The 13,342-nt window shown below is 45.1% G+C and overlaps 2 protein-coding genes across 3 annotated transcripts in view; both read right to left on the reverse strand.

Moving 5' to 3' along the window:
- The window catches only part of LOC122935208 (zinc finger protein 397-like), a 1,371,324-nt gene that overhangs the window by 973,765 nt on the left and 384,217 nt on the right, over positions 1-13,342 (reverse strand). The gene's annotated exons all lie outside the window — the stretch shown is intronic.
- LOC122933855 (oocyte zinc finger protein XlCOF8.4-like) overlaps positions 9,414-13,342 on the reverse strand; it is a 36,017-nt gene continuing 32,088 nt past the window's right edge. For both annotated transcript variants that reach the window (XM_044288937.1, XM_044288936.1), the window contains one exon: positions 9,414-11,991. In XM_044288937.1, the coding sequence (XP_044144872.1) occupies positions 11,135-11,991 (857 nt within the window). In that variant the 3' untranslated portion in view covers positions 9,414-11,134. The remainder of the gene's footprint in view (positions 11,992-13,342) is intronic.

Below are 13,342 nucleotides of genomic sequence, written 5' to 3' on the forward strand. Positions count from 1 at the left end.
GGAGCCTATACAATTGTGAAATAAGCTTTTAGTGAACATCAGGTTTTATATAAATACTGTCGAAGGCTGACATGACCTTTGGTCGAACAAGCTGTGTATGAAAGATCTTATCTGGGCGTATGTGAACCACATGGAACCATCTCGTCTATCCTCAGGGACAAGGGATTCATAAGTTTGTATGTTTGTTTTTACCATAATATCTCGAACCCTGGGGCATATAGATTTGTGCAATATCAGTAAATTGGATGCTTTTTCACCAACTAGGAAATCAGGGTTACCTATGATTGGGGTCATGGGCCCTTTTTTTGCAAGATCTGAAACCTTGAAGTCCAAAAATCCCAATAGGCCAAGGTGTGTCTCACCAAAAAAAGCCAACTTTCTTGAGATGGTCTATTGTTCACCCAAGGAGCTACTGACAAGTTCATTGGGGAAAGTTCCCTGTCCATCCGAATCCAAAGTTTCAGGGAATTCTCATCTGACCAATTTATGATTCTTAACAGTATCGCTGATCTATGATATACCTTAAGATCTGGCAATCCCAATCCTCCCCTATCTCTATGTTTGGTTAAAATTGAAGTGCTGATCCTAGCCCTGTTGGACCTCCATATGAATCGTGTAATGGCCTTTTGTAGAACTACAAAGTACCCCCTAGGTACGCTTATTAGGACCGTTTGAAAGAGATACAAAAATTTTGGAACGATGTCCATCTTAATGACTCCCAGTCTGCCAAACCATGATATATGTTTCAAGGAGTATTTCTGTAGGTCTGCCAATATTTTTTTTTGCAAGGGCAGATAGTTGAGGGGGTAAAGCAGGTGGAGCTGTCTCGGAATTTGTAAGCCTAAATATGTTATACTAATATTCTGCCATTTAAAGGGAAAGTTACTTTGACTCTGAGAAGCTACATCTGGCGAGAGTGAAATATTGAGCATCTCGCTTTTAGTGGGATTTATTTTAAAGTTGCTAAGAAGGCCAAACGTTTGGAATTCCTGTAGAATAGATGGGACAGCAACGTGGGGGTTTGAGATGTACATAAGGAGATCGTCGGCATATAGGGCTAATTTATGATGTGTGTTTACTAATTTTATGCCTGTGATGTCTGGGTTAGCTCGCAAAGCATTCGGTAGATGTTCCATAACTATTACATACAATAAGGGTGAGAGTGGACACCCTTGACAAGTCCCATTTTTAATGTCAAAAGAAGAGGCAAGTATACCATTGGTCCGCACTCTGGCTGAGGGGTTTGTGTACAAAGCACAAATTTTCCCTATTACTGTGGGGCCCAAACCAATCTGTTTCAGTGCTGCAATCATAAATCCCCAGTTAACTCTGTCAAACACTTTTTCTGTGTCGACTGCAAAGAGACAGAAGGAGTCCCCAATATCTTTTGCCCCAGAGACGAGATTTATCGTGCGAATGGTGTTGTCTCTAGCCACCCTGCCGGGAATAAACCCTACCTGATCTCCATGAATGATACCAGGAAGTACTTTATTGAGGCGATTCGCTAAAAGTTTGGAATAAAGTTTGGAATAAAGTTTGATGTCACAGTTGATTAGGGATATGGGACGATAATTAGTGCAAACTTTTGGGTCTTTATTAGGCTTCGGGATTACAACTATGTGAGCCTTCAGTGACTGCTTAGGAAAGGGACATGTAGGTGAAATGCTATTGAACACTCTTAAGAGGAAAGGTGATAACAGTTCTTTAAAGTCTTTGAAGAAGGGTGCAGTGAAGCCATCTGGACCTGGGCTTTTCCCCCTTTTTAGTGATTTCAGAACCTCTCCTCGTTCATTGCCTGTAAATTCTTCCTCAATCTCTGCCCTCATCTCTGTGGGTATCATGGGAAGAGCTGTATCTTCTATGTATGAGTTTATTCGCTTATCAAGCACCTCCTCCTGCATGTCCGCGAATTGCGCCCGTATGTTATATAAACCCTCGTAGTATGTTTTGAAGGTTTCCGCTATTTGCCTCGGCGATGTACTAAAGTACCTCTAGTATCTGTTATGGTTGGGATATAGCTAGCCTGTTGTCGAGGGTGTATATAACGTGCGAGAGCCCTCCCGGGTTTTTTGGAGTGCGCAAAGAGATAGCTTCGAAAGCGTTCAGTGTTTCTGAAAATAGAGTCTGAGAGTATTCTTTTAAGCTGATCTCTAGCAGAAGTGAGTTCAAGGAGAGTGTTTGGGTCTAGTGATTGCTTGTGTGACTGTTCAAGGGTAACTATCTGCGTCAATAACTGCCGTATCTTTGCTCCCTTCTCTCTCTTGAGTCTAGCTCCGTGGCATACCAGGACACCCCGTAGCACGCATTTCAATGCTTCCCAGGGCTGTTTCGTCTAGTAAGTGATTTTCCAAAAATTGTTTAATGGTAGATTCGATGTCGGCCCTACATACACTGTCTTTCAACAAGGTCCATTCTTTGGCTATCAGGCCTGGAAGTTCTAGAGATAAGAATATTGGCGCATGATCTGACCAAATTGTGGTGCCTATATGCGAGCAAGGAGAGAGGGATAACGCGTGATGGGAGATTAGAAATCTATCTAGTCTGTTGTAGGATTGATGTGCTAGGGAGAAGTAGGTGAAATCTTTATCCTTAGGATGAAGTATCCTCCAGACATCTACCAGTTGTCTAGCATGTAGTAGATGTTTGGTTCTAGTAATTGTTGACCAGGGGACTGACGTTCTACCCGTAGAAGAGTCTAACGAGGGCTCCATGATCATATTGAAGTCACCTCCCAGCAACACCACTCCCTCAGCAAAGGTGTCCAACTTGGTCAGAATATCTGATAGAGCTTTGCTTTGTCTGGTGTTTGGTAGGTAGAGATTCCCGATGGTGTACACTCTCTCGTGGATCCGCAGCTTCAGGAACAGGAACCGACCCAGAGGATACGTTTGTGACTCTAGAAAAGTATAAGGCAGAGATTTATGAAGAGCAATTGAGACTCCTTTAGATTTAGAGTCTGGATTGGTGCTATGAATCCAATAAGTATAGTGTTTCGATAGGATTTTTGGAACATGGTCTTGTTTAAAATGCGTTTCTTGCAACAACAATATTTGCGCTCTCTCTCTGTGCATGCCGTATAAGACCCCCGAGCGTTTCTCCGGAGTATTAAAACCCCGAACATTTAAAGAGGCCAGTTTCACCCCAGGTGGGCCCACCATCATGAAAACCTCAAGTGTTTACCCCCAGATGCACTCAAGAGTGCTGTAACGGGAGAAAGTCAAGGGATCCCCAAACCGCCCCAAGATTATGTAGTGTCTTAAGGAGGTCTGGTGCTCCCTGACTATTGGGATTAGGGAGTTAGGGTAAAGGGAAAAGAGGAATAAGAGAAAAGAAAAGGTAAAGTAAAAAATCCAGTAACCGTGCCAAGTAGAGGGACTGACTCGTCGTTTACAGCGGTAGGACGAGAGTTACAGTAGGAGACGGACTTCCAATGACAGAACGAGGAAGCCGCCACAAGGCTGAGAAGCCGTTGAGAACTTCGGCTTGCAGGTGAACATGACAAACGTTCTCGTACAAAAATCAACATTCAGCAAAACATTGCCTAAACATTAAACTCTGGATGAGAAATAAATCTCTGCAAAACAAAAAAGAGTTAGCACAAGGCATATATGCATCTCAATTGGAGAAGAGAAGGTACGGTAAGTGGATGAAAACTTGCAACTACACATGCATTATCATTCACTGATCTCTTGCTTCTTGGGGTGTCTGTGGGACACTGTGAGAGACATTACATATTAGTCCCCGCATCTAATTCACGTGGACTGCTGAGAATTCGCCCTCCTTGAGATTGCTCTCCCTGATTTACCACCTGTGGAGCGGGATGGCAGGGCTGGAATAATCTGCCAGTCAGGTAGCTGGATTGGTGGCAAGTCCAATGCTGTTAGAAACATGTCAAGGTCGTCGGGATCTCACAATTCCACACGGTGTCCGTTCCTGCGGACTATCAACTGGAATGGGAATCCCCAAGAATACGGGATGTCCTTTGACCTCAAAAGGTCCAGTAAGGGTTTGAGTGCCCTTCTTTGGGCCAAGGTGGTTCTTGACAGGCCCTGAAGTATCGTCAGAGTGGCCCCATCAAAATCAATTGTGGTGAAATTGCGTGCCTTTTTCATTATTTCCTCTTTTACCGCATAGTAATGGAGGCAGCAGATCACGTCCCTGGGCATAGAGGGATCCGAGCTGATGGGAGCTAAAGCCCTATGTGCTCTGTCCATTTCCAGTCGGTCTGTGATAGGTTCCCCTAGGATAGTGCTGAAGAGTCCCTGTAATGTAGACATTAAGTCCTCCGTCTTGGTGGCCTCAGGGAGTCCTCTAATCCTGATGTTATTCCTTCTATTGCGGTTTTCAATATCGTCATGCATGCGGTAAAGGTGGCTAATGTGACGATCTCTTACTTCCCCTTGATTCATCAGCTCATCAACCTGAGCTGCTGTGTGATCACGCAGGGACGCCACTTCCTCTAATTTCTCTTCAATAGCTTGCACTTTGGATTTGATTGTGGACAACTCTTGCTTATATGAGTTTTCCAACCTCTCCACATACTTTTCCATCTCTTGCTTAGTAGGCAGGAGTTTAATATACTCCTTTAAGTCCCAGTTCTCTCCTGAGTTCCCTCCTTCTGCCATTTCTATGGTACCTGGGGCTTGTGCTGCAGCGTAGCAGAGCTGGGAGGATCGAGCTGCGTCCCAAGATGGCGATTGCGCGTGGTGCCACTGTGAAGGTAATCCTGCTTGGCCTGGAGCGGGTCAGGTGATCACCTTGCCTCCGTGCCTCTCGGGGTCTGGTGTTGTGGCCCCTGAGTATTCGGCTGTGTTGCCGCCGCCGAGGAGTTAGTGTACCGGTGCTCCGGTGTGAAGGGAGCTGCGCTCGGATTGCGGCCTGTCTTATCTCCAGCCGTCCCCGCCGTAAAGTACTTGTGCAACCCACTTTTGTCGCCGGGGGATCTTGACAAGGGATCACCCGCTAGTGACCCTTTGCGTGTGCGCACCATTGGAGCTTTTTCGGGCTCTTTTAGATGAATTACTTCAGTGTTCTCAGCCTTGTGGCGGGAGCTCCACAATCGTGCGTCCTCATACCGCCATAGTCAGGCCACGCCCCCCGACATCATGTTTTGTGACCGAGACAGCCAATCCCCACCATGTAATGTGACATCACATTTTGTGACCGAGTCTCCTTAATGTAATATCACATCATGTCTTGTGATCGAGGCAGACAATCTATGCTATGTGATGTGACATCAGGTCTTGTGATCTAGGCAATCTATGCTATGTGATGTGACAGCAGGTCTTGTGATCTAGGCAGACAATCTATGCTATGTGATGTGACATCAGGTCTTATGATCTAGGCAGACAATTTCCACCATGTAATGTGACATCATGTCTTGTGCCCGAGGCAACGAGTCTTCTTAATGTTATATCACATCATGTCTTGTGATCGAGGCAGACAATCTATGCTATGTGATGTGACATCAGGTCTTGAGGTCTAGGAAGACAATCTATACCATGTGATGTGACATCAGGTCTTATGATCTAGGCAGATAATCTCCACCATGAGATGTGACATTAGGTCTTGAGGTCTAGGCAGCCAATCTATACCATGAGCTGTGACATCAGGTCTTATGATCAAGGAAGACAATGTCCACCACGTGATGTGACATCATGTCTTGTGACTGAGGCAGACAATCTCCTTCGTGTGATGTGACATCATATCTTATGATCTAGGCAGACAATCTATACCATGTGATGGGTACATCAGGTCTTATGATCTAGGCAGATAATCTCCACCATGAGATGTGACATTAGGTCTTGAAGTCTAGGCAGCCAAACTATACCATGTATTGTGACATCAGGTCTTATGATCAAGGAAGACAATGTCCACAACAAGCTGTGACATCATGTCTTGTGACTGAGGCAGACAATCTCCTTTGTGTGATGTGACATCATATCTTATGATCTAGGCAGACAATCTATACCATGAGATGTGACAACCTGTGATTGCCGTGTAAACAGAGATATACAGAAAAAACTATTTTAACTGACAAAACACAATTCACCAAATGCTGAATATAAAAGAAACGATTCACACAGAACGAGAAAAATAATTTTATAAAAGAATAATCATATAATGTACAGAGCAGGATGATGGGGTGACTGTGCGGCTGTGTCACACATAATGTACAGAGCAGATGATGGGGGTGACTGTGCGGCTGTGTCACACATAATGTACAGAGCAGATGCTGGGGGTGACTGTGCGGCTGTGTCACACATAATGTACAGAACAGATGATGGGGGTGACTGTGCGGCTGTGTCACACATAATGTACAGAGCAGATGATGGGGGTGACTGTGCGGCTGTGTCACACATAATGTACAGAACAGATGATGGGGGTGACTGTGCGGCTGTGTCACACATAATGTACAGAGCAGATGATGGGGGTGACTGTGCGGCTGTGTCACACAATGTACAGAGCAGATGATGGGGGTGACTGTGCGGCTGTGTCACACACAATGTACAGAGCAGGATGATGGGGTGACTGTGCGGCTGTGTCACACATAATGTACAGAACAGATGATGGGGGTGACTGTGCGGCTGTGTCACACAATGTACAGAGCAGATGATGGGGGTGACTGTGCGGCTGTGTCACACATAATGTACAGAACAGATGATGGGGGTGACTGTGCGGCTGTGTCACACACAATGTACAGAGCAGGATGATGGGGTGACTGTGCGGCTGTGTCACACATAATGTACAGAACAGGATGATGGGGGTGACTGTGCGGCTGTGTCACACATAATGTACAGAGCAGATGATGGTGACTGTGCGGTGTGTCACACAATAATGTACAGGATATGTGTGACTGGCGGCTGTGTCACACATAATGTACAGAACAGATGATGGGGGTGACTGTGCGGCTGTGTCACACATAATGTACAGAGCAGATGATGGGGGTGACTGTGCGGCTGTGTCACACATAATGTACAGAGCAGATGATGGGGGTGACTGTGCGGCTGTGTCACACATAATGTACAGAGCAGGATGATGGGGGTGACTGTGCGGCTGTGTCACACATAATGTACAGAGCAGATGATGGGGGTGACTGTGCAGCTGTGTCACACATAATGTACAGAGCAGGATGATGGGGGTGACTGTGCGGCTGTGTCACACATAATGTACAGAGCAGATGATGGGGGTGACTGTGCGGCTGTGTCACACATAATGTACAGAGCAGATGATGGGGGTGACTGTGCAGCTGTGTCACAATCTACAGAGCAGATGATGGGGGTGACTGTGCGGCTGTGTCACATAATGTACAGAGCAGATGATGGGGGTGACTGTGCGGTTGTGTCACACATAACGTACAGAGCAGATGATGGGGGTGACTGTGCGGCTGTGTCACACATAATGTACAGAGCAGATGATGGGGGTGACTGTGCAGCTGTGTCACAATCTACAGAGCAGATGATGGGGGTGACTGTGCGGCTGTGTCACATAATGTACAGAGCAGATGATGGGGGTGACTGTGCGGTTGTGTCACACATAATGTACAGAGCAGATGATGGGGGTGACTGTGCGGCTGTGTCACACATAATGTACAGAGCAGATGATGGGGGTGACTGTGTGGCTGTGTCACACATAATGTACAGAGCAGATGATGGGGGTGACTGTGCGGCTGTGTCACACATAATGTACAGAGCAGATGATGGGGGTGACTGTGCGGCTGTGTCACATAATGTACAGAGCAGATGATGGGGGTGACTGTGCGGTTGTGTCACACATAATGTACAGAGCAGATGATGGGGGTGACTGTGCGGATGTGTCACACATAATGTACAGAGCAGATGATGGGGGTGACTGTGCGGTTGTGTCACACATAATGTACAGAGCAGATGATGGGGGTGACTGTGCGGCTGTGTCACACAATGTACAGAGCAGATGCTGGGGGTGACTGTGCGGCTGTGTCACACATAATGTAGAGAGCAGATGATGGGGGTGACTGTGCGGCTGTGTCACACATAATGTACAGAGCAGGATGATGGGGGTGACTGTGCAGCTGTGTCACACATAATGTACAGAGCAGGATGATGGGGGTGACTGTGCGGCTGTGTCACACAATGTACAGAGCAGATGATGGGGGTGACTGTGCGGCTGTGTCACACATAATGTACAGAGCAGATGATGGGGGTGACTGTGCGGCTGTGTCACACATAATGTACAGAGCATGATGATGGGGGTGACTGTGCGGCTGTGTCACACAATGTACAGAGCAGATGATGGGGGTGACTGTGCGGCTGTGTCACACATAATGTACAGAGCAGATGATGGGGGTGACTGTGCGGCTGTGTGACATAATGAACCAGAGCAGGATGATGGGGTGACTGTGCGGCTGTGTCACACATAATGTACAGAGCAGATGATGGGGGTGACTGTGCGGCTGTGTCACACATAATGTACAGAGCAGATGATGGGGGTGACTGTGCGGCTGTGTGACATAATGAACAGAGCATGATGATGGGGGTGACTGTGCGGCTGTGTCACACAATGTACAGAGCAGATGATGGGGGTGACTGTGCGGCTGTGTCACACATAATGTACAGAGCAGATGATGGGGGTGACTGTGCGGCTGTGTGACATAATGAACAGAGCAGGATGATGGGGGTGACTGTGCGGCTGTGTCACACATAATGTACAGAGCAGATGATGGGGGTGACTGTGCGGCTGTGTCACACATAATGTACAGAGCAGATGATGGGGGTGACTGTGCGGCTGTGTCACACATAATGTACAGAGCAGATGATGGGGGTGACTGTGCGGCTGTGTCACACATAATGTACAGAGCAGATGATGGGGGTGACTGTGCAGCTGTGTCAGGAACTATAATGGCTTCACGTGTAAAATAAAACCCTGATGTCGTCTTAGGTTTCCTTACTTCATCTCAGACCCTTCTTTACGACGGCCCTGATTTATCAAACTGGTTTTATATAAATTTTGCAGTAAATTGCAACTTTTCTGTCATTTTAGGTGCAAAGCAAATTTATCAATAGTTTGTGACAGGCCAAAGTCATTTTTTGCTCAACTTCAGAAATCCAGCTGTTTGTGGGTGTTGTGGAGCGGGTTGGGTTTTGGCCTTATGCATCATAGCAGAAAAGAGGACAAGTCTCAAAAAAAGTATCTCAACTGCTCTGCACTCCGGACCGGACTTCGCTGCGGTAGGTGAAAATAAGTCAGAATGTGATCGTCTGCCTGATCTGAATGTTTGCTGTGAGCCACATTCATAAACTTGGCTCCCAGATCAAATGTGAAGACAGACTTCAAATTGTCCCCTGTTGACAAATCAGGTTCTACATGTTTATGGAGCCGGCAGTGTCCAAGTCTCCGACTACAGTCAGGTAAAAGAGTCCCACATAAAGGCAGCCTTTTCATCTGTATCATGTCTTTATTGCAGATCCAGATTACAGACTTTTACCAATACAACTTATATAAAGATCATGGAGAACATTAACTACAATGATTTACTGAAAACAAAAACCAACAGAAGGGAATGTTACACTGGCACGGTCACACGACAGAATAATCTGCTGCATATTTTTGTAGCAGAACCTGCAGCAGAAATCTGACATTGTCCCTTGGACTTCTGCCTTGGTTTGCATTTTGCACTTCCATAGGATAACCGTGTGGCCACCGCCGTAGTTTCTGCAAAGAAACGGTGCCAAGAATTGACATGCAAACAGAAAAAAACCGAATGAGATGTTTTCCCGCTGTTCATGGAGTACTGTAGTTGATAAGGCTGATCTGAATCGGAGTTCCTTTAAGGCTGGATTTTTATGCAGTTTTTTTAAACCAAAGTCAGTGGTAAATATATATTTTTTTTAAAGACAGTTTTGAACTTTTCTAGTCACAATTGCCATTTTAGACCACCCGTGCCAAGTCTACGAAAGGAGTTGAGGTGAGGGCACCAACTCATTCATCATTTTTTACGCCAGAAACTGGTGTGAATAATGACTGAAATCTACAGCAGCTCTGAGCTGCCATAGATTTCACTCCGCCACATGGTGAGCTGGAGAAGGCAGGTAATAATGATGAGGCCTTGTTATAAATTGCCTGCCTCCTCCACCAGCGTAGGCCCTATCAAGGCTAGTGTAGCACCGGCCTTGACAAATCAAGGCTTCAGTATTTACTTTACACATGTCCAGCCTTTTTACTTCAAAAACGACATCAAAACCCAGCCAAAAGACACTATAATAAGAATCCTGGGCATACAACTGATCAGAACATCTGTTCCATACTTCTGGGGGTTGTATATGCAGCATGCATGTGTATTCTGCATGCCCCAAATCAGGTACACGAGAGAGTCCAAGACATTTCAGAACAAAAACGCTGTGTGTGAAGGTTCCATTAGAGAGAATTTGGGAGGACTGGGTCTTATCTAAACCTTAGACATTTTCTGGTATCATGATATCATCATGTCTACTTCTAGAGGGTTCTGAGCCCCTTAGAAAGGTTATGAAGGCCTATAAGTCTGGAATGGGAAGATATCAATCATTCCTCCGTCTGGAAAACCATCTACAAGTGTAGACTTGAAACTGACAATTGGCCCAGGATATTGATATGTCCACATATGTTAAAGAAAAAATATTTTTTGGGGTTTTCTGCAGTGTAGGTGGAGGTATGAATACAGTAAGAAGAAGCAAGGTCCATGGGGACAATTTATTTTCACTGCTCTGACAGTAAACATGGCTCTTCTTCTCCTTCGTGTATCCAAATTTGGATGTTTGGCATATCTAGGCCTTTTCTGTCCAGAAATAGACCCCTTTTATTGTCTGAAAAGAGGTTTCCAGCTTCTAGATATTGATGTCCTATCCTCAGAATAGGTCATCAATATCAGATCAATGGGGGCTCGGAACTCCCTTCGATTAGCTGTATGCGGTACCTGATATTGATGATCTATCCCTGAGGTTAAGTCATCAATCTCTAAAAGATGAAAAACCCATGTAATAACCTGTTAAACCTTTTTTCTCTACTCTGGCATTTTCCACATTCCAAAGAAGATCACGGTTTCTTCTCTGTGTGAATTCTCCGAGTGTCAAAATGTGATTTCTTGTACAACTATTTCCATGTTTAGAACATGAAAATGGATTCACGTCATGTGGATTGTCTGGTGTTTAACAAGACTTACGTTACATGGAAAGGATCTGCCACAAGTAGAACATGAAAATGGTTTATCACTTGTGTGAGTTCTATCATGTTTAACAAGGAGAGATTTCTCCATAAAACGTTTCCCGCATACTGAACATGAATATGGCCTCACTCCTGTGTGAATTCTCTGATGTTCCCTAAGCTTGCCTTTACTAATAAAACATTTGCCACATTCTGAACATGGGTATGGTTTCTCTCCTGTGTGACGTTTCTGGTGCTTAGTACAATCTGATTTGTTTGTGAAACATTTACCACATTCTGGACATGAAAATGGCTTCTCCCCTTTGTGAATTCTCTCATGTATAACAAGCCCTGATTTACACGTAAAACATTTCGCACAGAATGAACATGAATATGGCTTTTCTCCTGTGTGAACTTTCTGATGGGTAAGAAGTCGTGATTTACATGTAAAGGATCTCCCACATATTGAACATGTATGCGGATTTCCTCCAGAGTCATTTTTCTTAACACGACCTGATTTTGCAGTACTTGTGGTAGCAATCTGGGATTGGTCAGGAGAAGGTTCCTCATGATCTGGGGGATTACATGATGAATCTGGACCTGTGTTTGAGCCATCATGATTAGAGGGATTACATAACAGACCTGGATTTCTGGTAATAATCTGGGATTGGTTAGGAGAAGGCCGCTCACGATTAGGGGGATTCGGTGGTTGATCTCTAACGAGAAGTCCTGGATAAAAAACCAGGGTAATGAGGTTTTCTCCTGAGGGCTGCATGATGGCTTCATTTTGTACTCGCGATAACACAATGGTTCCCTCAGAGTTGTTACTGGAACTTCCTGTTAGGATTAAAAATTGATTATGTGAATATTTTTCCAAACCACACGTTTTTAACATTCCTATTAGGCTGGAAACATAAAATGCAGTTTTTGATTCCGTTTTTTTAGGCAAATCCAGAAGTGGGTCCAGTAGTATTGAGAAGTACAAGTCCTACTTTTACATTAACTATTCTTTTGGAGCTGGTAACTCTAGGCCACTTAGCATAATATCTGCACTAGTACAAATAATGGAAACTACTGAAAAAAAAGATAATTGGCCACCAACAAGTTATTGGACCATGAAAAGCATGGTTTTAACGAGGGCAGCTCATGTCACTCATCTCGCTGACTATAACACAAGTGTGTTGGATGAAGGTGATGCCATGGATATCACCTATCCACGAAGCCTTCAAGATAGTTCCATATAAAGTTCTTAAAAATCTGGATTAAATTGGTTGTCCCACCATACGAACGTATCCCCTATCTGCTGGAGTCCTTGGAGTGGCAGTCAAACGTACCCGCTACCAGTCCATTCAATTCTATGAGACTGCCAAAGGAACCAAAGGAAGCCAAGTACAGGGACAAATTCTTATTGTGGGACAACTCCTTCAATCCCTAGATAGTTCAGTGGATTTGCAGTTGGTAAAAGGTAGATAGATATCAGAGTTTTGTTGTTAGTGGTGTGCCTCCATAAGAGAGGTATGTAACAAGTGGTGACCACAAGGGTACTTAAGGTGGCCCCATTTTGTAGGCAGGTCCAAATTAACAGAAGACGGGGCAAGGCAAGTAGGCGGTGTCAACAATACCATAGCACAAAATACCATCCCAGCAGAACCAAATAACACAGTGTAGCACAACATACTGCCCCAAAAGCTGTCCGTCTGTGGAGGTCAATAGCGGCCATCTTCTGTCCTCATCCTCCTCCAGTTGTCTATGGAGCACGGGGCTTAGGAGGTGAGGTGCGGGACACAGTAGTTGAATTCAGGAGGACATGTGTGGTCGCTGGCCAGGTACATGAGGACCTGATTCTCACAGCATTATTTACTGTTGAGAGCTCATTATGTACCCGGTGAGCAGCAGAGAGGAGAGCTTGGGCATCGGCCCACCGGGAAATTTCCTTAAAGGGTCTATGGCCAATCTGCCCCTGGTTCTGGGCCTTATACTAAGTGACCATAGAATATGGTTCTAGGTAGAGTGTGCCTCTATGTAAAGTATACCTGTTTAAAAGGATTGGTAGGTAAGGTATGTGTAACAGTCTCTGCTCCAGAAGTCAGGTACGAAAGGTTGTAGCCTGATGAGTTTATATGTTCTGGAGCAGAGAAGCAGGGAGGAGACTTAGTCAGATCTGTGCTCTACTAACATCCTACTTCTG

This window comes from Bufo gargarizans, chromosome 4 (genome assembly GCF_014858855.1).
Source record: "Bufo gargarizans isolate SCDJY-AF-19 chromosome 4, ASM1485885v1, whole genome shotgun sequence".
Lineage (NCBI taxonomy): Eukaryota > Metazoa > Chordata > Amphibia > Anura > Bufonidae > Bufo > Bufo gargarizans.